Source organism: Dromaius novaehollandiae, chromosome 1 (genome assembly GCF_036370855.1).
Source record: "Dromaius novaehollandiae isolate bDroNov1 chromosome 1, bDroNov1.hap1, whole genome shotgun sequence".
In the NCBI taxonomy this organism is placed as follows: Eukaryota; Metazoa; Chordata; class Aves; order Casuariiformes; family Dromaiidae; genus Dromaius; species Dromaius novaehollandiae.
In genome coordinates this window covers 159,820,862-159,847,367 of record NC_088098.1, presented here as the reverse complement: position 1 = coordinate 159,847,367, position 26,506 = coordinate 159,820,862, and the positions used below count along the sequence as shown (strand labels likewise).

The 26,506-nt window shown below is 44.8% G+C and overlaps 1 protein-coding gene across 3 annotated transcripts in view; it reads right to left on the bottom strand.

Annotated features, from left to right (window-relative positions):
- FGF14 (fibroblast growth factor 14) overlaps window positions 1–24,895 on the bottom strand; it is a 411,876-nt gene extending 386,981 nt beyond the window's left edge. The window contains exon 1 of one of the 3 annotated variants that reach the window (XM_064504324.1): window positions 24,236–24,895. In XM_064504324.1, the coding sequence (XP_064360394.1) occupies window positions 24,236–24,443 (208 nt within the window). In that variant the 5' untranslated portion in view covers window positions 24,444–24,895. The remainder of the gene's footprint in view (window positions 1–24,235) is intronic. The other 2 variants (XM_026121620.2, XM_026121628.2) reach the window with 2 other exon arrangements.
- Between the last annotated feature and the right edge of the window lie 1,611 nt (window positions 24,896–26,506).

Below are 26,506 nucleotides of genomic sequence, written 5' to 3'. Positions count from 1 at the left end.
TGTGCAACAGCTGCCTCAGCTGGAAGCATCTTGCACGCCAGTGCAAAGCCACCCTCCCGCGCCAGCAGCCCTCCCACCCTCTCTGCAGCCAGCGCTGAAGCAGAACTGCTGAGCTGTCAGCAACTTCTCACAAGAGGCCAATTTTTACACCGCATAATTGTAGCAAAGAAAAAATTCATGAGAGCTGGCAACCCTTGTTAAATTTGCATGCATATCTGATTAGCTGCGTCTCTAGAATACACAGTCTTACCAAATATTGCAAAATTATTCAGTTTAATTTTTTAAAAGTCTGGATTGAATTCTGTCAAAGTATAAAGCCTGTTTTCTTGTTCCTTCCCTCCCTCCAAATGAGTATAATCCAATTTTCCTTTGATACTGTAACATTTTATTTTGGGCTGTTTGGGAGTTACGAACAAAAAGAAAAAGAAAAAGACAGCAGTGGGAATGAAATTTTTTAGCTTCACCTTTATTTAAGCATCCAGAAAATGAAATAGGACACTTCCCTACAGTTCATTCCTCTTCTTCCACCCATCTCCCGAGAAGGTATGTAGAAAAGAAGGACCCAGACTGATTAGTTGAAGCTTATGGCAGTCTGTTTCAAGGGCAGCTTTACATATCTCCTGCATGGCCTTAGCCTAAGAGTTCAAACTACTAAGATCAAAGTACAGGAAAGGAGCCAGAACATTACGTATCCAGGCACTGATGGCAGACCTGCTCTAGCGTGCATAGAGGGCTGATGACAGAAGGCCAAAAATGTCATTGTCATTCAGGCTTGATTTTTATCACTTGTCGCACACTGGCAACAGGTATGATTTCTGTCAGTCAGCCAGGCAGAGTAGGACACCTCTCCTGAGACTGGAAACCACAGAGCTGTGGGAAGGTTTGGGGGAGGAAGCCTGGGGTCACGTTCTCTGACCCCCCAGAAACGTTTGGTTCTGACATGCTGGAGTTTCACCTCTGTTTCTGAATGCTCAGGTGAGGAATGCTGCACCTTAGGCTGTGGCCTGGGCTGCCAAACACCCATTTCATCTGGCAGCCCCCATCAAGCAACCTCAGCTTTCAGCTTGGCCGCCTGCGTACAGCAGAGCACCTTGGGAAGGCAGCTGACATGCCTGCACTTGCACATTGTGTCGCACGGGGATGTCCCCACCCCAGCCTGTCTCCCCAGCATATTTGGGAAGCCAAAGAACCACTCCTACCCCAAGAGGAAGGGCTCAGTCTTATTTCCTGCATCTTCATCTGTCAAGCCCCTGCCTGAGACAATCCCCTGTAAACCCATCCCCTACCTCCCCAAGCAAACTGCAGTAATCCCCTTGGGCCACCTCCAGGATCACTGCTTCCTCCCAGCTACCAGCTTCCAGCAAGACACAACCACCTACCTTCATCCCACCTTCCCCAGCAGCTTTCTAGCCCCATGGGCCCTCTAGTCCCTTCTCCAGCCCCTGCCACCAGACCAGTGGTGCCTACCCCCACCACAGCTCCTAAATTTTGGACAGCTCCAAGCTCTATGTTTGCCTCTGACTTGGTCAACGTGTGCTCGCCAAGGGACACAGTCCTGCCTTCTTAATGACCAGGAAGGTTATGGCTATGTGCAAATAATCAAATATTCAAAATGGCATGATCATTGATATTATATGTCACACAAAGCAAAACAGAAAGTCTGCAATAAACGCACACAAAAAATGTATGTCCGTGTGGATGGGCTAAAACTAAAACCTCTCCTACTTCATCTCTTGTGGTTCAGAAGGTATACATCTTCTATTCTATAAATATGCACTATATAAACCATGGAAAAAAATACTATGAGAAAAGCCATATGAAATTGTTTTCTACAGTTCCAGGTGGTCTAAATTTTCTTAAAAATATTTCAAGCAGCATTTTGAATGCTGTATTTTGCTAGGAGCAAATATCAGAGCACTAAAATTACTTTCTCAGAACAATATTTAACAATTTGTTATACCTCATTTCAAGGTTCCATACAGCATCTTGGGTAGTTGTATAACACTTTCTAAAAAGAACAACAATGCAAAACTCAGGTTTCTGTTCAGAAAGTACACAAAGAGAAATGTTGCAGTGGCTATACCGATTCTGCTTCAGTACTTTGACACATGGGTGCTTACGTACATTTGACAAAAATAAGCCTTCCATACAGACTACCCATTAGGCTTTTAGAAAATCAAAAGTAATAAACCATTCCACGTAAGTGTCATAAATAAAATACATCCACCTTTGTGGTGAAACACCAGTTTTATTTTTCATTTTCCTCTTATAGCTTAAAATAACGTGGTTACCCTAGTTCATAAAAATAGAGCATAAAGTTTCACAAGAAAAGAAATACTTAGTCAGTGCCTATTCATGTTGACACATAAGCAAGGAAAGCAGCAAACACAATGATAAAAAAGAAAATCTGTGAACAAATAAAGCTATGAATCCTGCATACTTTTATCAGTTCACATACAGTAACCATCAACACAAAACAGCAACTGCAGCCATTTCTCTCGTCAATGCCCGCAGAAAGTCTATGTAGTTAACTAGGTCACAGTCCTCCACCCCGAAAGGTGTGTGGACACTGAACTCCTAATTAGGAACTGGTACCTAAGAAACTGCTTTCTGTATGTGGAGAAGTCCTCTGCCAGGTTAAGCATCAGTTTGCATCCATCAGGGTTTATTAGCTCCAGATTAGCACCAGTCTTAAACGGGTCTAGACAGCTTTGCTGGGAGCCACTTGGATGTCTCTGTATTGCACTCTTTAGCATACCAGGTTATAGGAAACATTATTCACTTGGGCACAGAACAACACGAGTACATACAGACAGCTTGGTTCCTAATCACATCTCAACTAATAAGCCCTCCTGAGACTTATTAGTTTCAGCTTGAGCTGTCTGGAAACATGTCTTGCTTATATTTAAGAAAACTCTCAGTCATTCTTCTGAAAAGGTCTAACACATCTGTGATGTCAAGCAGATGCCTGAAACAGCACCGCATAAAACCTCAAACTGTGTACTTATAATAGATTTACTAGAATTTAGCAGCTGAAGTCTAAAATTGTTTGCACTGTGCATGCTGCAACTCAGGATTTCAATCAGTGGGCAGGGACAATTTTCTCTCCAACTGCTCCTGCCGCCTTTCTAAAGCTGCTTGGGACATGGTGCACCTAGACAGGGAGACAGTCTCTCCTGTGCTCCTGCAATGCTCCTTTCTCAGGGAATGCTCAGTGCTCAGGCAATGAGGAAGAATAACAAAAAAACAAGAGGGAATATATAGTTGAAGCCCAAATCTATCATAATTAATACATGTAACAATATCAGTTAAGTAGAAACTTAACTGTTAGACCAACATGAAGTTGCTCTATATCAAGGATTATTATTCCTTCCTGCTACAACTGCTAACAAACTAGGGGATTTAATTCTACTGCTATAGATGAAGCAATATAACCTTCTAAAGTCAATTAGACCTAGCATTTAAATGGCTGCAGCTCATTTACCATATTTTAATTTAGTTGTTTGTTTTTTATTATTGTATTGACAAATACTGTCAAGCAGCAACAAAAACAAGTTGAATACAAGCACTGTGATTACATGCACCAAGTTTCACTGCCTTGCATCCCTCATAGCTATTTACTTTATTTCAGATATCTGGAGTCCAGGATAGCAAAGCTAGTGAGCAAAAGAATAGTTTTATGGTAATTCATTGAAAAAATGAGGTTGTGGTGTTAGAAAAAGTATTATACAAAAATATTAAGTTATTATACTTTTCTATTCCTCATTTCCCTGTCTCTAGAGGTTAGTAAGATTTCCTTAGCCTATAGAAATGTTCCAGTCCTAATTAACATCTGCAAAATAATTTATGATTATGGATGGATACATCTAGTTTAAAGCAATTCATTTTTATTGGCTCTCTCTTCTCTTTGCATCTGAAAAAACTGCATGTTGCAAACTAAAATTTCTATCTGCCATATAAAAAGCAGGGAAATACAGAGCTTCTGGTTATGTTCTGTTCTTTCAAAGCCTTCAAAACACTACTGAATGAATGGGTTTAAATGGACCTGATTTTAAAGGAAAGAATAAAAGTACAACTGCTGCACATTTGATAGTTTGCATAGCACTAATTATGCTTTGTACTTCCATAATACTTTCCCTGGAAAAAAAAAATCAGAATGTTTGGAATTATGAATGAAATTAGCCAACAACTTTTACCCCTTCTCCTTAATACCACTGTAGTTGTAAAATATTCTGGAGCACTTTTGATTATTACTATTGATAAAGGGAAAAAAAGTAGTGCACTTCTTTCAGATATTATATTATACTGTAGTCCTTCTGGGAGGTGAGCGCTGTTGTGACAGGAGGAAATTTCCATAGTATCACTGATGCAAAAAAAAACCCTTTCAGTTTTCATCAGCTAGACTCTGCTCTACGGTCAGAGGTTTAGCTAAATTTTCTCCTGAGGCTGTTGGTATCTTGCTGCAGATCCAGTAGCCTAAACATAGGAGAACTGTCAGCCGTGTCCCCGCATCATACAGAGCCATGCTTATGACTCCCAGGCAATTTTCTTTCATGTGCTCATAAAGAAAAGGTTGTGGTCAGAGGAACTGGGGCATGATTTCTTTTCTTTGTTCATCTCAGCCCCTCAGTGTCAATGTTAAACAGCATTTCTAACCTGAACCAGGAAGTCAGAAAGCTGCCCAAGGAGCTGCATATCTGCAGTGGAGTACTTTACGCCACATGGATACGGATGCCCATGCATAACCTTCATGCCACAGCCACACTCAAGGGTATGGTCTTAAAAGTAAATGCTAGAAATACTAGAAAACCGAGCGATCTCAGTTCTGCGACAAACAGGAGGTATTTCTTTGTTCCCCCACTTGTCGGCTGCCGAAGCCACTCTCACTCGAGCATTAAGAGCAGAAAATACACTCCAGTCTTGCTGCCCGTGTTGCACATGCAGTGTTATAGTTGTCTGAATATCAACTACACGCAGCTTTGAATAAGTGCTCACAACACAGTGGAGTGGGTAATATTGCTTTCGCTCTTGCAACTATTGTATTTTAGCAACTGTATGTCAGTCAGAAGGCCCATTCTAATTTGAAAGACGCTAAAAGCCCTTGTCATTCATCTGTCTGCTTACGCCCACAAGCAGTGGCCATTAAAAGTCAGTATTTGTCAAAGATTTGAAATAACATCCTGTAACTTGTAATCCTTATTTTTGATTTCCACAACTGGTAAAGTTTAATGTATGACAGTGGCTTTCACTGCCAACTGGTCAGAGGAAAACAGGAGCCTTTAATTACAGTTTAAGTAGAACTACCTGTTATAGCACACGGACAAGTGAGTAAGGAGGGAGAAGCAAAAGTCCTGCCACATATCGTTTTGAAAAAATACTGTGAACTACTGTGGCAAAGTTGTCAATTTTAATTGTGATCTATGATAAAGCAGAGTGTTGGCTTTGGGGTTGTGCCCCGCATGTTAGTGGGAATGAGGGAATCAGCTGCCTTTTTAATCAGTAGAAAACACACCGTTCCATGTGTCGCCAGAATCAGATTTGTTGTAACTGAAAGAAATCTGGTGTTATCCTACATGCCTCAGCCCTCCAGTTTAGCTCTAGCCTTCTGGCTACCGCAGACAGAGAAGAAAGATGGGCTTTTCCCACTTTGTTGAGAATCAGCCTCCTGGACATCCTTCCACGTCCAGAATACAAGACATAAGTTTGTGTCAGCCCCTCTGCAGGAAAACAAGGGAGAGAAATAGCTAGGTGCTGCCTTGTCTTTGCTATGCCAAGTGCAGAACTAAGTATAATCTAGCCCTTACCAGGCCACGCGAATAGCACTGTTTAAATGAGTGCACACTATTATATAGGGATTTTCTTGAAATGCATCTGGCACAGTCAGCAGGTATTTTTAGTTCTGTTTTCATGACGATGGCAATACTATGCAGATAAAGCAGAGGCACTGGATAATAAAATCCTATCCTTTGCCACTGCCCAGTGAGATGTTGAATTTGCACAGAAAGCAGCAAGTACTGTAGGTTCTTTGGATGGAGAACAGCGACCATCCAAAATTCTATTTTAACTGTATGATGACATTATTTCTGTTCTTTTTTGTCCCTGACAAAGTATTTCAAGGGAGACAGGTTTCCAATCTTGGTTCTAAAAATGAAGATATATAGGGCCAAGTCTTCAGTGCTGCCACTCCTATATCTACTGTGACCTATTTGTTTAATAAGAGAGAACAAGCCACTGATAAAACACATGAAATACATTAAATACAGCAAACTTATACAGCTTTTTGCTGTACTAATTGCATCCTTGTAATGTAATCAGAAGTCAGCAAATTCACCTCTAAAGAGTGATACACTGGCATAAAAATAAAAAGTGAGACACTGACAGGGGCTTGAGCCTACTATTACTGAATCAGTGCAACTTTTGAATGATTGAGCTCTTCATTAAAGCTATTAAGATACAGAAATGTATTGGTAAAACTATATGGCTGGGAAAAGCCGGTACGAAAATGAATGCTAATATTATCCCTAGAAACCAAACAGGCCAATCACACCCTCTATTTTATGTTTTTGCTAATTGAATAAATCCCATGTATTAAAATCAATATAGGGAATATTCCTCTTCAAACCTCATCCAAGACAATGAAGGCAAAGGGAGTGTTTCCATTTGCTGAAGAGAACTTTGGATCAGGCCTTGAATGTGCCACCCCAAACTTTTTTGTAATGCAACTCATATTCCAAGACAGGATAGCTAAATCATGAGTCTGATTCTGTCATTAACATTTAACTCTACCTTTAAGAACATTTTGTGATCTGTTAACAGCAGGACAATGGGCATTTGTATAACATGTAGCTGAATATATTTATCTCTCAAATAATCACAAGACTTTTTAAATTAAAAAATTATCTGCGAAAAAACCAAAATCTAGTAGAACTAATATCCACTGGAAAATCTTTCATGTTTCTTTGGACATGCCAGACTATGGGAAGATCAGGACAGTAATATCCAGAATTGACCTTTAAGTGTTTTCTCAGGTCCTTGTACATCCATCATAAATATGACTAGCTGACTTCCATTTGGACATCTTCTTCTTAAATACGGTATTGTAGCATCCCCAGGAATAGAGCAGAAATCACACGGACACAGTCAAAATGGGTGCTGCATGATGAAGAAGGATCAAAATAAAGGTAATTTTATGAGTATTGACAGACTTGTGGTATCTATGAGCCTGAGAAGAGCAGGAAGGGAGAAGAGTACAGTGAATACTGTGAGTGTAGGACATACACTGAATTATAAAACTGAGGCTCACTCTACTTATTCTGTTTCTCATGGAAGTGCAGCAAGGGTCTCTATAATGAAGTTAAAACCACCTTTCTTGTTTCACCTTCTGTACAACAGAAAAACCTTTAGTAATAATAGCTAAAAAATTCCAGTATCTCAGGCACACTACCCGAAGATCATCTGCAGGACAGCTGGGTACCAGCGGCTTTACTGGCTCGGCTCTTTCCTCCCCGTACTCCACTCACACAAATCCCTACTGCGCACAGGCTGGATGCTACAACAAGCAGGGTTTGTGCTCTCTCTAGAGAAATTTCAGCAGCCTTCTCCCTTCTCATCTGTTATTAGAATCCACCCTAATTTGTCCTGAGCAGCATTTGCTCTCAGAAGGGCAGTATTTGCCCCACAGTAAAATAAACTGAAAGTTCAAAATCTCTTTGCTCCTAAAGTGCAGGTTTCTTGCCTCATGAAACAGCTTCATCAGGCTTAACCTCACCTGGTAGTGGGGCAAAGCGCTGCACTCAAAGGTGGACAGTAATTGCCAGTGTAGCGCTAAAAGCCGGCTCCATATACCTCCTCTCATCACCGAAAGGAACAGAGAAGACCACTGTGATCTGTTATGGAGCACAGCAGAGGTGTCCTAGCTCTCAGCCTTTTTAAAACCATCAGGATTTTAAACACACAGAAACACACAGGGCCCCCCAGGCCCAGCGCCGCAGTGAAAGATGTGAACTGACAGAAGCTTCGTATCGTACCCACAGAAGTGGAGAGAATAGCGCGAGAGCCATGCTCCAAATCCCATTCCCAGGTGGAATAATTTACCAGCTGGTTGCTCTGTAGCAGGATTTTCACTCTGCCTCTAACAAATCTATCTGAGAGGAAGACGGGAGGAGAGAGCAGAGGGAGGAATGAGGCGAAAAAGCAGATGGACAGTAGTAGAAACCATCACCTTGATATAAGAGATTTTCTTATGTCCATGTCTTCTGTGAGCAAAGAAGGGGAAATACAGGTTAAATAGCTCTGAAATGGAATAACATTGATACATTTGAATTAAAATACTGCCTAATCTCTAATAAGGTAACTATGCATCTAGGGCAGCAGTAGTCCACCTGGTCATTGGCAATGGAATATTATGACCAAAATGCTGTCTTTTAACAGGGCTATGACAGGAAATGTAGGAGCAATAGCTTATTTATGATCTTGAAAATAGTGTGGTAACTAGCGTGGCCCAGTTCTGAACAAACAGAAAAAAGAAGACAAGAATGCAAACACATACAGGTGTAAAATGAGCCTGTGCATCTGAGCTAGAAAACTTCAGCTCCATCCTTTCTGTATGAAGATATTAGGTGTGACAAAAGATCTGGCTCCTCTTGAAGCACAGGTATGGCTTGAGTACATGAAGTACCACATTCAAGACACTCCTATTTATTAGCACTAAGACAATTGTTAATGTAGTACTGCTCACCACTAATTTAAACAAATTGCATATAATTGGTTCCTATATACTCTCCAGAAATCATTGCTTTACTGCGTCAGTCATCAGGGTAGTCTCAGTTCAAAAGGTTCAGGCACAAAAAGAGGATTCAAAAACCAGTGTGTTTCGTATCATAGAGCTTTTTGGTTTAACTGCTCTCCTAACTCAAAAGGCACTGAATTTCAAGTGAGTTTCCGATTTTTTCTGATGTACTTTTATTTCATAATTAATTGAAGTGTGTGCTACAATCCATTGGGCAAAACATGTTAGACACAGACCTGTAATATGAGTTAGTGTATGCCAGAACAGCCAATCAAGCAATGTTGTTTTAAAGTTTTATAAACTCACCACTGTATCTAAAGCAATCTTGAAAGAATTAGTATTTTTAGTGCTTTAGTGAAAAGTACTGTTAATATTAACATATGTCAGACATTCTACACTGGCCTGATCTTTCTCTACTAGATTAACAAAAATTGTCCATACTCTGTCAGGGACTTAGGATTCTGTTGTTGCACAGTCCTTCCAAGGAGAAAATATTAGTGCCACATATCAGGGGAAAGGAGACCACCAGGTGAACTGCTTACTAGTTTGTATACTGCAATATTTGTGCTTTCCTTCTCGTATATCCTTTGCTTAGATGGATTTTTCAAAAGGATTAGAAATACCTGCTTACTTAGGAAAGCCTTTCATTTTATAAATTTGCTTCCATGTTCTTCATTGGGGATCAGAAGCACAAACAACCCTAAGCCAACATCAGCTCCCACTGATCAATGAATGCAGGATGATTTCCACAGACCATGGGATGATTTTAAAATCCTCCTGTCTAGCCAAGATTGCATATACTCCTCCATTTCTTTAGGACTGGCACACTGAGACTTCTGAAATCTATTTTTTTAACATCCAGTATTTATTCTGGTATCCACTGTCACGTGTACCTAATAGAGTGAAAGCAACGAGTAACCAGAATTTGTGATTTTGAGAAAAAATGCAATTTTCTTAGAGAGAAAGCCCGGGAGAACTATGTCAGCGTGAGCAGAGAAGTGGTGTTCTGTCCCAGCTGTTCATTTGCCACTTGTGCCATTTGGTTTATGTAGCTCTGGATTAGTTTTATTATATGTAAACACCCCTGGATGCACACTGGGTAAGACACGCTTGTTTGGCAAGTAAGTCACTGTAAGTGTAAATAGACAATAAGAAGGAGCAGACTGAGACCAATGCTACGGGAATTACTGAAGTAATAGCTGATTAAGTACAGAACTCCTTAATCCATACAAGAAAATCCCTGTCTTCCAGGCAAACAGGGGACCACTCACTATGGAGACCAAGAAGTGGTGGTCTAGCAAGAACGGATTTGAGTAGAGTCTCAACTCCACATCTTTTATATCTAAATTTAGCAAAGAATTGGGAAATCTAAAGCAGTTGCCAAAACCACCACCACCCCACCCCACCCCACCCCCCAATATAAAAGAGTATTTCTCTTCTCTGAGGGCAAACTAGCTCACCTCCATCACAAGAATGGTCCCATGGTCTGATCACACAGAACCTTTTCCCCTCTTCAAGCCTTTCTCTGGACATCTTTATTTGCCCACTAAGCCAATGGAGCATTGCAATGTAAAGCAAGTAACAAGCAACTTTCCAGAAGCCACAAGGATTAAAAACCATTCTTTTGGCTAGCATGCCCAAAAGAAAGACACTGTAAATAAGGAGGCAACAGTAAACCTTTTTCCCCCAGCTTAGAAGGGGAAAAGAACAGGTATTTGAGCTCTTGGAAAGAACCTCAATGCAGTTAGTCTGGCCCAGGCTGGCCTAATTTATACTGAGAGTCTTCTACTTCTATATTGCTAAAAGAGTTTACTGGATAAGAAGCTTTGACTTGACTTCCAAACTTACAGAGTGCTTAGACTGCTTTCAGAAATCCTGGCTCTTCGGAGCAAGACTGCACACTGAACATAGCCCCACGCTGTGCTCTATTTTAAGGCAACACAAAACTACGTCCCATCATCAGAGCTTTCCACAATTGCTTTTACTGTGGTAATGCAAACACAAAACTTCTTTTCTTGTTAACTGCAGCATCATTCTTTGTCCCAGATTAAACAACGATACTTTCTCAGGAGGTTTTTTTTCAGATATGTAATTTGTAAAGGAACATTTATGTTAAGGGGTTTTCAGGGAATTCATGAAAGCAGGAGACAGCAGAGCTTAAATTAAACCTAGTATTTAGCATTAAATGCAAGAGTAAACATATCCTTTGCATCCCCAGAGAAAAGAATTAAGAGGTTCCAAATGAGCTATAAACTGATTTTCCTCCAAAGCACTTCAAAAGAAGCAAAATAAAACCTGCTTTATTATTTCTAATTCTCGCTAATATAAGCAAAATACACACAAATATACTGGAGCATACTGTCAGATGTAAACCAGACCTTTTCAATTCACAGACCATGATCAGATTTTACCTGTCAAAATATATGAAGTATCAGTAATATGTAAAAATTGTTCTTTACCCTCACTCTGTACAACTGTGTAAGGGAAGAGAGGGACCAGTGGCAGTGCAGGGGAAATATATGCCATTTAGTTAAAAGGAAGATCAAGTAGCATGTGCTGCAACTCATGCTGGTGTCCAAAGAGGACAGCAAATGGGAGATATGAGTGCCATAAAACAACGGGTTACTCCTTGGCCAACAGCGCTGACCAGCTTCACTGCACACACACAAAGAGAGTAAGGGGTGATCCCTGATGAGGTCAGTGAGGAGGAAAGCTGGTCAGCAAATTGGAAGACAGGGTTTGATTTAGAGACAGGTGAACCCTGCTGTCCTCCTTACCCTGGGGCTGGGCTGCTCCTTATCAGAAAGAGGGGGAAAGGGGAAATCTGTTGCTTTCCCCAGCGAGCCTGATCCTTCCTTTCTATCTAGCTGGAAAACAACACGCTGAGCTCAACTCTGGTTCATCCCTTGCAGATTTGGCTCTTTGCTGCCCAGGTGCCAGACTCGCTTGAAGGTGGATATTCTTCTCTTTTTCCTCCACCAGCATTTCACAGGATTAACCATGCATGGAAAGTGCTTTTCTAGGTGCTCCTTCCTCAAAGGATGAAGCTGGGATTCATTTATCCCCTCCGCTGTGGCTCTAATATCTCCTTTGCTTGTCTGGGATGGTGTCATATACTGTTAGCAGCCTAGGTGCATTGCCACTCCAAGGCTAGGTGCATTGCCACTCCAAGGCTGGGGGATACGAGTTATTCCCCCATAAGTAGAATCCACCCTAACTTTCCGCAGGGAGATGAAAAGGATTTTCCTGATCCTCTTTGGCTACACTCATCCTGCTAAATAAAAAAAGGCACTAGATTCCTGATCACCTGCACTTGTTACTCAAGTACCAGGCTGTTTTGGACCACTTCGGCCAGCTCTCTGCAAGCCAAATCCGCTAGAAAGGGTGCGAACTGCAAGTAATGTGGACATGAGCCAGCCAGTGCCATTTGGCTTTGAATCAATCCCTGGCCCTTTGGAATTAAACAATGTAAATTCAGTCTTAGGATCCTGACACACAAGGAAGACTTTAAGGTGGGGAATGTTTGTCAATACCAAACTGAAGGCTCTCTCCACTCCTACTTTCCTACTTTCCCCCTTTTCACTGAGAAGGAAAAGAGACTGTCCCGCACTTCAAAATTTCTTTAAGATATCCAGGGTAACCACCAGGGTGATCGAGTAGGTCTGTATGACACCTAACATTCCTGGCTTACTTGACAGTGGTCTTTATATGCTACTGGAAGAAAAACAGAAATTAATAGTGAACCTATACTACCCACCTTCACGCTGCCTAATGCTCCTGCACAAGTGTGCAGAGATGCCTTTGAAAGATTTAACCTGGTGATAAAAAGTTACTTAAATGATTCCAGTCAGTTACCTCTATAGTTTAAAAGCATTATTTCATGAAGCTGAATGTTGCCCACGGCATCATCTGATAAAAAGAAGGTTTACAAAGCTTAAGATCAGTTGAAACATATACATGCATTTTAAAATTTGTCCTGCAAATCAATTTTGAGGGAAAAAAATGTTTCCTTTCATCAGCAGGTACTGTGGCACCTACATTGCCAATTTAAGGTTAGCTTGACAGGCACCCTGATGACCACACTTGTGTACCTTCGCCATCGGTAGCCTGTAGGCATTAACCAGGGCAGCGGAAGCACACCTTGGGCTCCACATGTCTGTTCAGGCATGCTCCCACGGACTGCTTGCAGACTGCCTGTGCAACAACAGCAGGCAGGCAGGAGACACTGGACACTGAGCTGCAGGTCTCCCAGGAGGCCACTCCTGCAGAGCTGCATGACAATAGCTGGTAGACTCAGTAGAGTGTGGGAGCACCTTCAATTATGAAAGCAAAGCGGTGTTTACAAGCATATTTCACCTTTAGCGAGATAGCTATCCATAGAAGAAACTGAGAAGCTATAATCTACCAAATGTAACTCTCTCAGATGTTCCTGATAAAGAGACACTTCTGGATATAAATGTTTTCCATGAAAACATCCGTAAATTTCAGGACTATCTGCTCTTCAATTGGTAAGTAGCTTAAAGAATTTCTAAATTCTGTAGAACTCTGTATCACTAACCTTTCTAAATGACTACAGATTCTTTAATCCCTTTATTATTTATTTTACAATTTCTTTTGTCATTCAGTTTTTTCATCCCCCTCTGAGAATAAGTGGGAGAAAGAGCATCCCACACTATTCAAGTATGATCCACACAGCACTTGAAAAAATGTCACCGAATGTATTAACATCACAATCGGACTTACTTTTATTTGAACTTCATCAAGTTCCACTCCCAAATTCTTAAACTGTATATGACTACAAGGGATTAGTATTTATCTTTTCCCCATCTTCCATCTTAAATCTATTCACAAGAATACTTTTGGGAAGCAACTTAGACCATAATAACTCCAGCTGAAAGCTGAAATCCAGGGAAAATGGGCCTCAGAATACCTAATGAGTTCTCATTTGACTGTTTTTCCTGATATTTTATTAAAAAGGTTTCAAACTAGTTTGCACAGCTTATAATCTACTTCTGCTTTGGTTATAAGGTCTTAAACTGCTGCATTTTCCCTCATCCTGATGGCAGTTGGTACAACTAGGATAAAACAATTCTATTCCAGCATCTAAGAGGCCATAAAACTAAGTAATTCTACAGTGAAACTACCATGATACTCATCTGCATATTCTTAGGTCCAGTTTAATTTTCTTCATTATGCTTAAAGGTGCTTTTCTTTTTTTTTTTTTTTTTTTTTTGGATCAAGAGCATCATAACTACTTAGGCATCCTTAAATTGTATTTTCGTCATTGGTGCATGGCAATTCTCAAAACTGGCGTGTTCTGTCAAAGTGCTAAATAAGCTAATGTCTTCTAAGGTACACTCTTACTGAAAACCTTCAACGAGGAGACACAGTACCTTCTGACCCACAAATCCCAGGATTCATCTCCATTTCACATCAACAATACTCCAGATACATCATCCCTTGTAAACTGCAAAGACAAAACTGAAACAAGGAAAGACACTAGAACACAAAATCACAATGAATCCATTCCCATAACCTTGACGCACTTTCCTTCTACTATGATTAAACTCATTGATCTTACCCAGATAGATATTACCCAGGAAACTACAACAGCTTAATATTTTTTGTGTGATACACTTCTATAACTCCACAAATATTACCAGGGTTTAAAGTCTAGAACTAAAATAAAATAAGCCCTTCAATACAAATGTTACATAATGATCTATTTGCTGTAAAACAATCCAGTATCACTTGTAGGTGCTGTTCCATGGAAAAGAGTTCATGCTATGAGTTTCAAAGGTAAGAGAATTAATTTTCAACGTTTCAAAATTTTGTACTAATAGGCAGAGCTCAATACTTCATAATACAGTGAAAAATGCTGCATGCAGTCACCTGTTTTGCCACAGATGTTCCTGGTCAGCAAGAACCCTAAAGTATGTTGCACCAAAGTGGCACCTTACAATTCTCTCATAAAACAATGTCTCAAAACTATTAGACTATTAGAGGGGAGCTCTAGTCAAGATCCGGACCACAAGTACATTCTGGCTGTACCTTGCTGAAGGCAAGTCATGGGAGTAGCTTCAGCAGGGTACCATGGTCACAAGCTTTGAGGAGGCACATAGCTCCCAGGTGAGTGGGCAAAGACAGGACCTGGAGCCAATTCCCTACTAGGTCAAGAACAAAGAGCTGAACAATATTATCTGGAAAACTTTCCTGGAAGATGAAGTGTCCTGCTTTAATAGTAGAATCCTGTGTAAAGCATTTCATCCTCAAAAAACTAATAACCTCAAGCAACCCTCAAAGCAATTGCAAGAGGCAGAATTTGCTCTTTGGTCTTCTGGATCCTCATGCAGATTTTGTCTTTTCCTAATCTGTCACAGCTCCTCTACTACCTCTACATTCATGTACTTCTACTCCTGTTCTAAATTAGCAGAAAGTGGGAAACCAATCATTCATATAGCTCATGCCCAGTAAAATAGAGGATAACCCATCAGCCTGCCCTTCATCCATCATAAATATCTATTATATCAGTAATAATCTGTACAGTAGTTCTGCTCACTGCCATTTGCTAATTATTCAAAGTGGGCAGCACTTAAAAATATCCGAAAGAAATATAACTAAGGCTTAATTTTCCTCACATATTATAACCCAAAGTAAAAAAAGTGAGATGCCTGCACTAGCAACATGTGAAAGAACTAAAAGAGATGTGAGAGAAAGCATGGAGAGAAAGCATGGAGGCTACAACATCTGGGATGGGTCAAGGTCATGTATATGGAAATAAAACAGGTCTGAATAAAGCCAGGAAACTAGAAAATTTTGGTACTGAAAGTCTGTGTAACCCTACTTTTGAGGCAGAGAGTCTCCTTCACGTGAGGACAAAAAAAAAAAAAAAAAAAAAAAAAAAAAAGTTTATTGAGATAGGGGGCTAGGAGGAAATCTCTAAGGATCGCAAAGTTCTCCAAATTATATTCCTCCTGTGAAAGGCATTTAAAAACACAGATTTTATTAAAAGCTGAGAGAGTCAAGTGAAAAAACCACACTGGGATTTTAAATAGCCTCAAGTTCATTCACACCTGAGATTCTGGGTTGATCCCTTAATGGCACAATCTGCCTAAATCATGTTTAGGTTCTGTTTTTCAAGGACTGTAAGCAGCCTGGGTTGCAATTTCTAGTTGCAGGAATATCAAAGCTCTAAAGTGTTTTTTTCATATCATGAGCACTACATATTAATATGCAGTACTATTAATTTAACCCTTATTAAGATATCCCTGATAGGACACTTTTATAGGGTGCTTCTGTCCTAATGAGATCACTGATTTCTTTTAAGCATTTCCCTACTCTCTGGGTTTTCCACATCTTTTACCAGACTTTCTGCTAAGTTTTGCACTGTTAGTTCCTGCTCATTTTATTCAGCGTCAGTAAATTCACTTATACTAGCAATGAGTGAAACACGTGGAAACTACTGGGCAATGGCAACCCTGCACTTCTCTAGTGAAAAGCGTGAACTGGAAACCCTTAATCTGGACAGAATGTTTAAAGGTAGCAGGGCATGCTTAGAATTACATTTACTGAAAGAGTAACAAGTCTGGCAAACTCGTTTTCTTTAAATTAACATTTTCGGCTCAAAAGCTCATTAAAAGACAATGAAATTCTTCTGTATTTCCTTTGCTAGCATTGCTGAGAACCAGGAGATTTATATGTAAACAGAAGCCTTTGCTATTACATGCAAGCTCTCTCTCCTGCTTAAACCATTCCACAGTGGTACAAAATCCTAGTTTTCACGTGACAGTAGAGCTCAATTCTTCAAAAGCTTGCTCAAGGGAGCAATATGCCCCCTCTTCCCTCAAGAGAAAGGACTTTGTGATAACATATCCTTTGCAGGAGATGCTTCCTTATCCCACAGTCCCAGAAAATCCATAGGAATGAACTCCCTTCAGCTGGATGAAAGCAGAGACAACCTGTCAACGTGGGACTCGCTCCTCCTTACGGCGCTACAGCTCTGTGAGCTTCTGAGCTATGGGAAAACTGTGGTAGCACCCAGCAAACACCCCACGCACGACCAAAACCCTCCTCTGACTCCAGTGTGCCCACAGAGGCAGATCCCCGTGCACGGGGGGACAGCTGCTCCTTCATCTTTGTCCTCCAAAGCCTGAGACATCCTGCATCACTAGCAAAGGCAAGTTAAACTGCATAGGAACACAGATGGTAGAAATACCGTATATTTTTTGACAGTTCAAGGATGGAGAAGACGGAATGTAGGAAATACTCCTCGCCTTCTAACAGATGAGAAATTCCTTGTAATCAGTAATCACAAATAAGGAGAAGGAACAGCAGACAGAATTATCCTCTATTTCTCACAACACAAGAACACGAACAAAGGAGTACCCAGCCAGACACTAAGCCCTCACACACCTTTTCTACACAGCACACAGCTAAACTGTGGAACTCACTGTCACATGAAATTTTAGATACTGAAAATAGAAATTGTAAATGACAAACTGAAGGCATATAACTCCTTCAGAGGCTACTAAACATAGTAGTCTGAATAAAAGCTCCTACTTAAAGCGTTCCACTGATTGCTGAAAACTGAGAGGAGAGATAAGGGGAAGGAAAAAGCCTGGACTTGCCCATTTCCTATATTTTTCTTACGCCATCTACACTGCCCAGTGTTGGAGGCAGGATCTATCCAAGAGCTAAGGCGTGGGTCCTGCGTATTCTGTATCCCTACTATGTTCTGATCTCTGAAATGACAAAGCTGCATGAAAAAACAGGGATGACACAATGAATCTTCAGAGAACAGCAAAGTTTATCTCCGTATCACTTCATTGAAATACAGACCTTTTTGGAGTCTCCTTAAAACAAAGTTTTCACAAAGGATTATGGCTTATTTGTATCATTGTCTGATAGCAAAAGCAAAAAACAATTCCAACAAGATCAAAATGTTTAACCTTTATATTCTACTGTCAAATTGGATCTGTTTAATTTTAGTCCCCAAGAATGATTAAGCCAAATAATTTCCAAGATATTACCTTCTGTATGCAAGCATAAAATTCAGTGTAACTCCTTGTACTGTTTCTAGTTAAAAGTAAAATAAGCAGGTGTCAGAGATAAACACAAAGTACGGATATTAAAATTACACCATCAACTTCTGTTGTCAACAAGGTATCATTTATTATCATTTACCCCACACCACCATCCAATGTGAACACTCAAACTATTAAAATATTGGTTATGTTCAACACTATGTAACTGGAACTAGTGCATTGAATTTCACTATAGAAGATATTATTCTGACTTCTCAATGCAGTCTCATCAGCAGCTATTTACTTCCATTGCTACTATTCAATATGAGTGCTTTTAATAGGGAATGCTACAGACATACAAAAAAAAAAGCATTCTATTTATCCATTAAGAGCCATTCACCTAATGATTTTGGAGATTTTGCCCTCAAAAAGATCCTTTTCAAAGACAGCATGTTCCTAATTCGGATAACAGCTTTGTTTGTTATTCATATGCTATTTACCTTTGGTGCGGTGTAACTTAAAAAGAATGTTACTTACATATATTTTGTTCACTGTGGATTCAATCCATCATGGTGCCAAACACCATCAGTTCCCTTTGCAATTATAATTTTCAGCACTTCTGAGTGGCTCAGAACCTCTCAGGATCCACTTTGAGAACGCAATAAATAATTTTTTTAGTATCCAGTCTGAAGATGAATATACTCCTTTGAGCACTTCATCACATGGTCTCAGATAAAAATATTTTCTTCCCACTCGCTTCATTTGTTCTGACAGTTGAAACACACTCTGTGCAAGAAGCAGGAGCTTTTTGAACTAAACGTGGGCCCAGTCCTGCAAAGTTTATTTCCAGGTACACTGCTTTACTACTGTATACAGTCCTTACATACAGCAGCAAGTAGCTTTCAGGTACATTAATTGTTCAAGCCTTGTGCTACACCACAACAATTTTTTTTTTTTTTTTTGCACAACTCAGGTTTCAAGATTTTGAAATCAGTCTACATTTTGTTACTCAGTAAGATGTTTAGTAAGCTAGTAAGTTGTCTGTGAAAAGCTATCATTCACTGAAATGCAAGAAGCAGACAAAACAATCAATAGCACGCTTGTGCAATGCTCAGACGTTGTCTTCAATTTTTAACGTCTAGGAGAGCAAGGCATGGGGAAGTAATAGCTTGTCCAAAATCACAGAGAGGATCTTAAACAGAATTAGGTAGAGAAACAAATCACTGCTCCCGAAGTAACAAGATCATCTTCGACTGTATGAACGCTGCTCCAGCAGGAGCCTGTGCTCATAGGCACATCTGGCTAATGCCTGTAGATACGCAGCATAGTTTAATTTGCACACAGCCACTTCATTTACCCAGCCACATTCTAGACTTGTGGCATTTCATTCTACATGTTGAGTAATTACGCAAAAAACTCAGTAGGGTAATTATACAAAAACCTTAATAGCAAGCCACAAACTACAAAATACCACCACAGAATTGGTGGAATGCACTGCTTTTTATTTCTTTAAGTTTATGAAGGCCTTCTGAAAAACTCATTTCCAGTTTCAAACAGCTCCCCTTTTTCCAGATTATATTTTGACAGACGCTTACTAGATAGAAAGTCTCTGCAAAGGGCCAAATTCTGAACCTCTAACTCCTTACTTAGATTTCAAGTCAATGGAAGTTTAGCTCAAAATTGATATACTTAACGTAACCTAAGTAGGTAAGTAGAATAAATATCACCCTCAAAGGAAAACTGCATAAACATAAATATTTAAACCAATGATATCTATAAATACACTTTGCGTATTTTCCCTCAGCCTAAGATATCCTTTGTATATTTAAATTCATTTATAAATGGCCTGTCATTAGCTGACATTGAACTAGGTGGAAGCATTTTATCACAGTAGGGAGATGCATGAGCAGGCATAAATTTCACCCCTTAACAAGTAGAATATGCAATTTAATTTGATCAAGAATAATTAAATTTATATAAATTCAGGAAATGTATTCCATTGAGGTCAAAACTTCAGTAGGTGAGATACATGTATATAGGCTATTTTTGCATTTGAGTGCTGTCAGAGAGAAATACACGGTGCCTGTAATAACAGTGTAGGAGTCTATGGTATTTAAGCAGCTGGAGTTGCTTTTCAGACCTACATGAAAGAAACTTCAAGGACCCAATCCTGCAGCTGTTACTTAGGCAAAACATCTTTTGTCTTTTGGTGGGAGGTTTGTTTTCCAGGAGCAAGGAATGCAGCGGGTGGCCCCAACTTACTTAGAATTCAAATAATGCTACACAACATGTATTTTAGGACAGGACCAAAGCCTCTGTTTTAAACAGACCCATCCTCACATGGCTATGCTTAGAAACTTGTTCTCAATGGTAAGCGACCACTAAAGAACAGTCTGACTATTTTATGAAGAAGGAGTTTAACATGGGATTATACAGCAAGCCCAGTTTAGACACAGTCCTCATTTCAGATATTCTTCTTTTTAAATAGATTTTGTGCTTGAGATTGATACGGGATTGATACTAACAGAAACTAAATGCTTCTATCAGCAGCATATTTATAGTAATGCCAATTTCCATCTACGCTCCTGTCAACACCCCTGACAAAGTTGGAGAGATGCCTCTCCTTGGAGGTAAATGGAGAGGGAAATGTGATACATCCTCTGCCTGCTGGGCTGCCACCAAGAGTGAAATGCGATATAGCAATCCCAGCCATGGGGCCATCTAGCACTCTGGCCAGCTAACTCATCTCCCATGGGCAACCTAACAGCTGTCATTTGGTAAAAAATTTTAGTCACTTCCTCTACTTGCTTCAAAAAATACCCAGAGGTACTCTCCTTCCCCATTTCCCCTCAAGGCTAAAATCGTCCCCATGACTTAGCCCTCCTCTAACTAAACATACAAGTTTCCCTCAATGGGAAGCCACCAGGATGGCATCTTACCATTTCAGGCCCTGGTTCAGGGGCTCAAGCAATTTTCAACTCTCTGTGAGACTCCCTTGTCTCACACTTTGTGAAATCCTTTCCACGTGTGTGCCTAACCAGAACGACAGAGTTAAGTGGAAATGATTACATACAGTAAGTGAAGCCCAGGAACCTAACACACTGTAAGTATTTTCATACTGGACAGGGTGCTGAAGATATTGGGAGCATTGTTACTTCTTGCATTATTACACTCAAGAAAATTCAAAAAAAATCCAAACAGTGCAAGCAAAACCGCACTTACTGATCCTCAGAGTTCTTCCCCTTATGAAGAAATGTAAAGTAGGTAAATAATTTTAGCAGTCAACGACAGCTCTTTCCAGGATCCCAGATGTGAAACAGAAAGGTTTTTCAGCCAGCTGCATTTCTATGATGGATAAACTAAAGCTTTCTGACGCAACACTGCCAGAGATTTGTACAGCTCCCGCTGGACTCCCTGTCCTTCCTTGCCCTGCTCGCCCCTTGCTCTGGCCCTGCTTCGTGCCGGGAGCCCTGGCAGGGCCACCCAAGCACCCGGGGATGGCAGGGGAGCCCTGGGAGGAGGTGAGCGCAAGCGAGAGGGCTGCGGCCAGTGGCGGAGAGGAAATGCAAAGCAGAGGCTACCTGGAAACAAGCCACCCAGTCCCATTTCTGGAAAAAGACCAACTATTGAAAAGGACAAGAGAAAAAAAAAGTGCATCAGGCCAAGAATAACTAGCTAAATTGAAATAAAAGCCACTGCTAGCTGCCTAACCTGCTTCATTCCCTGCAGGGTGTAAGCAGCAGCTGCTGCTCATTCCTGTGGCGCCTTTTGAAAGCAAAAGCCCCACCTGCTCTCCAGAAGTTTTGAGGGGGAGCCAGGGCAGTGCGGGGCACCAGGGCCGGGCCCGGGGCTGCCCTCGCTCAGGCGGGGAGCACATCCGCAGCCCCGGGACAGCCGTGAGGCAGGATGATGTGACCCCGGCCCGCTGCTGCGTCACGGCAGAGGGGAGAAGGAGCAAGAAAGCGACGTTCTGCCCCCGAGCAACAGCGCCTAGTATCAGAATATCAGCTAATCCAGTCAAGCAGATTAGCGCTTATGAGCCTTTCCAAATAGTTATTCATTGCTTAAATGCTACCCATACTCAAAGGGAAAGGGATTTTTAGCACGAGGCATGTGGTCTGGGCTTGCTTCCTCACCCCTTCGCCGGATTCACGTCGGGTGAGAGCGGCGGGCGGGCGAGCCGTGCCCCACCGCCCTCACGCCCGGGCCACGCAGACCGCTGCCCCCTCGCTGGCTGCCCCCCGGCGGCCGGGAGCTCCCAGGCAGCGCCCCCGGAGCCGCCTCCACCCGCGGGCCTCCCACGCGTGGCCCCTCCGCGGTGGGGGGGAGCCCGGCCGCCGGCCCCGACGGGCCCGCCGCAGGGACGGCAGCGGGCGGCGCTGTCCCGCCCCCCCTTGCGGAGGGGCCAAGCTCCCCGGGCGGGGGAAGAGGGGCGCTGCGGGCCTCTGGTGGGCTCCCCCGGGATGCCCCGGGGCCGCCCCTCCGAAATCCCGGCGTTTCGGCTCGCGGTGGTGCTCCGTCGCTCCGGATGCGGACTGAAAGGTCTAGAAACCGGCAGCAGCCCCTGCCCGGGGGCAGCACGGCGCTGGGGCCCGGCGGCGGGGGGGGGGCGGCAGGGCACCCTGCTCCCCCCCCCCCCGCGGGGGCGGCCGCGGAGTGCGCTGCCCGGGCAGGGGCGCAGGGCCCCCGCGAGGCGGTGGGGGCCAAAAGCTGGCAGCTTGCGCTGCCCCTGCCTGGCGCACTCCGCCGCGGGGTGACCCACGGCCTGGGGGCTGCCCCGCGGGGAGCTGCCTCGCTGCAGCGCCGGAGGGGCACCGTGCGGGAGGCCGCTGGCCTCCGGCGGAGGCACCTCGGCCTCTTTGGTATGCTGAGATGTGGTTGCTCTTTGCTGCAGCGGCAGCGACGGGGGGGAAAGGAGCTGGCAAATGGGAGCTGGGGGAGCTTGCGGGGCGGGGGGGGAGGAGGGGGAAAAAAAAATCCGCCGAGGTGCCACCTCCACTCTTTGCACCGGCCCTGAGCTGGGAAAAGCAGCAGCCGGCTGCCCGGGCCGGAGAGGGGCGCGGGCGGCCAGGGCTGCTGCTTGTTGATGTTGGGGTGTCAGAGAGGCAACGAGAGCCTATGATCTACTACACTGCAGTGCCGGCGTCAGGAGCCTCCTGCTCGGGAGCTGCCACTGCAGGGCAGCCGGCGCGCACACACGCGCGCACACACACACACACACGCACGCACGCGCGCACACACACACACAGCATCCCTCCCGCACAGCCCGGGCTCCGGCAGCTCTCGCCTCCCCAAGCACGCAAGTGCTTGCGGACAACCTGCCGGCCGGGGCCGGGGGGACACACGACGACGACGAGCAAAGCCCCGTCTGCGGGGGCGGGGAGGGCCGGTATTTCCCCGGAAAGCTGCCGGCTCGCACGGCCGAGGAGCATCGCTTCTCTCTCGCCCTCCTCGCTCGCCAGCCGCGGGCTTTGGCCGCAAGCCGCCCAGAGCGAGAGGGATGCAACAGCAGCGGCGTGACCCCGGGGATCGGGCGGCCCAGAGCACCTGCATTTGCATTTCTTATGTAATGTACTGCAAGTTTCCCCGTTGGAGCCGGGCTGAAGTGAAGCGCATGATCCTCGCTGTGAGGCAGACATGGAGACACAGACCCGTGTGTGCAGAGGGGTCATCCCGGCAAGGAGAGACGGGGGACACGCAGCCGCCCAGGCGGTGCTGCTGGGGCTGCTTGGCCATAGCTAGTTTAGTTGCCGTCTAGGCACAAGCCCCAGGAAGGTGTCCACCCCCTTTCCTCAGCCCCCTCCACCCTCCGACCCAGAGTCATGGGGCCGTGAGTGCTAATGGGGAGCCCCGGGCCAGGGGGTGTCGGGCTTGACTCCAGAAAGCCGAGCGAGCTGTGTGGGGGGGGAGGGAGGGGGGGGCATATATTCTGCAAGCTAATCAGAAAGTGCTGTGCAGGACCGGAGCCCCGGCACACTCACCCGCCGCAGGCAAGGCCGGCTCACACGGGCACGGGAGCCCCGGGCTCCTCTTCCCCAAACTGACTGCCCCTCTGGGGCTGTGCATGGAGGGGTCGGACCAGGGACGGGAGAGGGTGGGCTGAGCACAGCCCTACCGGCTCCCCCTTCAAAAGGGCAGCGATTTAAAAGTTTCCTTCTTGGAAATAGCACATAGAAACTAGGAGATGCAGACCGCGCTGGGGTCGCCTTTAGTTTCTTTTTTTTTTTTCTTTCTTTCCGTGGTGATAGTGGCCGAAGCTAATCCAAACTGCTCCTTGCTTATTCATACACGTAGGCACATGCATGTCCGTGCTGGCCTCGTTATATTTCCCCCTTCTCCCCACAGCAGGATTGCAGATCTACCTCGGCGAGCAACAGACAGGGTAGCATAAAAGAAAAACAACGCAATGCAATGGATTGCTTACCAGTTTGGTTCTTGTTTTTCTTAAGACTCTTGCCACAAAGACACTGCAGCATATGCGATCCTTTGCTGAAAATGTTCCAAAGAAACCACATTGATTTGGGCGAAAAGCAATCCAGCAGCTTATACACCCTGAGAAAGAAGAGATCCTTGTGGTTGCATAATAATAAATTGACACCAGTTCTCCTGAAGAGGGGCACCAGTTTTATCATAGAAAAAATGGTTATATTCCGATCTTCTCCCAGTTTTTTTTTCTCACGTGGTATATTTCTTTGAGACTTTTCAATGGATGCTTTTTTCAGCCAGGCTGAATGGTTATTCCCCCTAGATCAACACTGGATTATAACCAAAAGCGTGGAGAGAGGAAAAAAAATCCCTTTTTCAGCACGCAGCTAAACGAAAAGTACGACAGCGAAATCCCAGCCGAGGCCAAAACCTCACCAGAGACACCGGCAGAACACCGACGATCCCCAAAGAGACAACCATAGCCTGGCGCTTGGCTGCTAGGAGGATGGGTGGATCTGCAGAACAAAAGCCACGGCAGGATCCATCCTACTGCACGACTGCCATTGTGCAGCCCCGAGGCGGCAGAGCGCACCACCAGCACCCCGGCGAAGCGCGGCTGAGGCGCAGAGACCGCTGCCGGCCGCGGGCGCGGACCCCGCCCGCAGCCCCCGCCGCTGCCCTGCAGTCCCCGCCGCCCCGCGACGCCGCCCGCCCTCGCCCGCGCGGGCCGCTCGCCTCCCGGCCCGGCTGCGCTGCGCCCCGCTCCGCCGCGCCGGAGGCAGCCGCCCCCCCGCGCGCCGCGCCGCACCGCGCCGCGCCGCGCCGCCCGCCGCAGCCGCCGGGCGCCGGGGGAGGAGGGGAGGAGGAGCCGCGCGCGCTGCCCCGCCGGCCCGGCCGCCGTCACGTACCCACGTGCGGACCGCGGGCGGCCGGTCCCGCCGCGGCGGCGCGGCCGCGGAGCCCAGCGGAGCCCAGCGGAGCGGAGCCCGGCGGAGCCGAGCGCGCTCCCCCCGGCCGCCCCCGCGCCCCCGCTGCCGGCCGCCCCCGCCGCTGCCTCGCGGCCTGCTCGGCCCGGCCCCCGGAGCCTCCCGCCGCCGCCCGCTTGTGTCCGGCTCGCCCCCACCGCGGGCTCGAAGGGGACGGGGCCGGCGCGGCCACGAGAGCAACCTGAACGGGCGTGTTCCCGACGCTGTCGCTGCTGGCTTCGCACCTGAAAAGTGTTTCGCGAGGTGTTGGTGTGCCCCCGAGACGGGCAGACGCTATTTTGTGCTAGGACGGTACCTGGCGCGCCAGGGCTCACCATCACCGGGCTTCCCACGCGCTGCAAATGCCCACCAAGGCCGTGCCAGAACAGCCCCACTCAGCCTCTGCTGCTCAGCTGGGTTGGGGCGTCTGCGGGCAGACAGGGCAGCTCCTGGGCTCTGCCACACTCTGCTCTGCACAGTCCCACACGGGGAGTGCAGCCCTCTGCCCTGTCCTCCCTGGCTGGCCACCGCACAGTCTCTGTGGGACGGCTGCACCCTCGATGCTCAGCGGTGCAGAGCCAGCCGCGGAGCCACGCACTTGCACCTGTGTCTGGCGGCAGTGGCAGAGTTGGAGGCTGAAGCCCACGTTCCCCCTCTCCCCTCCTGATGTTCTGCTGGACTGTGCAGATACTGGAAGGGGTTGGAAGTGATGGGACAGAGAGCATGAATAAATGAGGGAAAAGATGATGAGGTAACAGTAGGAAGGAGTAGCTGAAAAGAAGGTGGAAGGGGAAAAGCCTGTAGAAATGGGATAGCAAATAGCTTTCTCTCCTCTTCTGCTCTGCCTCCCATTGCCAAAGTCTTCTACAGCTACCTCCTTTATCACCTTTACCTCTCTGGGCAGAGTTCCAGTCTTTCCCCATTGACTTTTCCATGTAACAGATTAAAAATTTGAAGTACCTCAATATTATTTTCACCTGTGACATTTCTGTTCACATTTATGTTCATTCAGACACAGTCAGAGGTTGGTGGTTTTTTCCTGAAGTCACAGAAGCTGCCACTGCTCCAAGAAGTGTAAGGCTAGAGCATGAAAAATGCAGGGTGGGGGTGGCCTCTTCCTTCCCTGTGAGGGTATCTGTCTGGTTACCAACATTTGGGAAACTTTCACAGCTACTTTTTAGCCAGCACACTAACAGAAGTGCTGGAAACTGAAAATTTTGGAAAATTATGTGTTGGTTCCAATGAGATTTTGTATTTATACATACAGATTAACAGCTTGGCTGCCAGATCTCTGTCTGCATAAT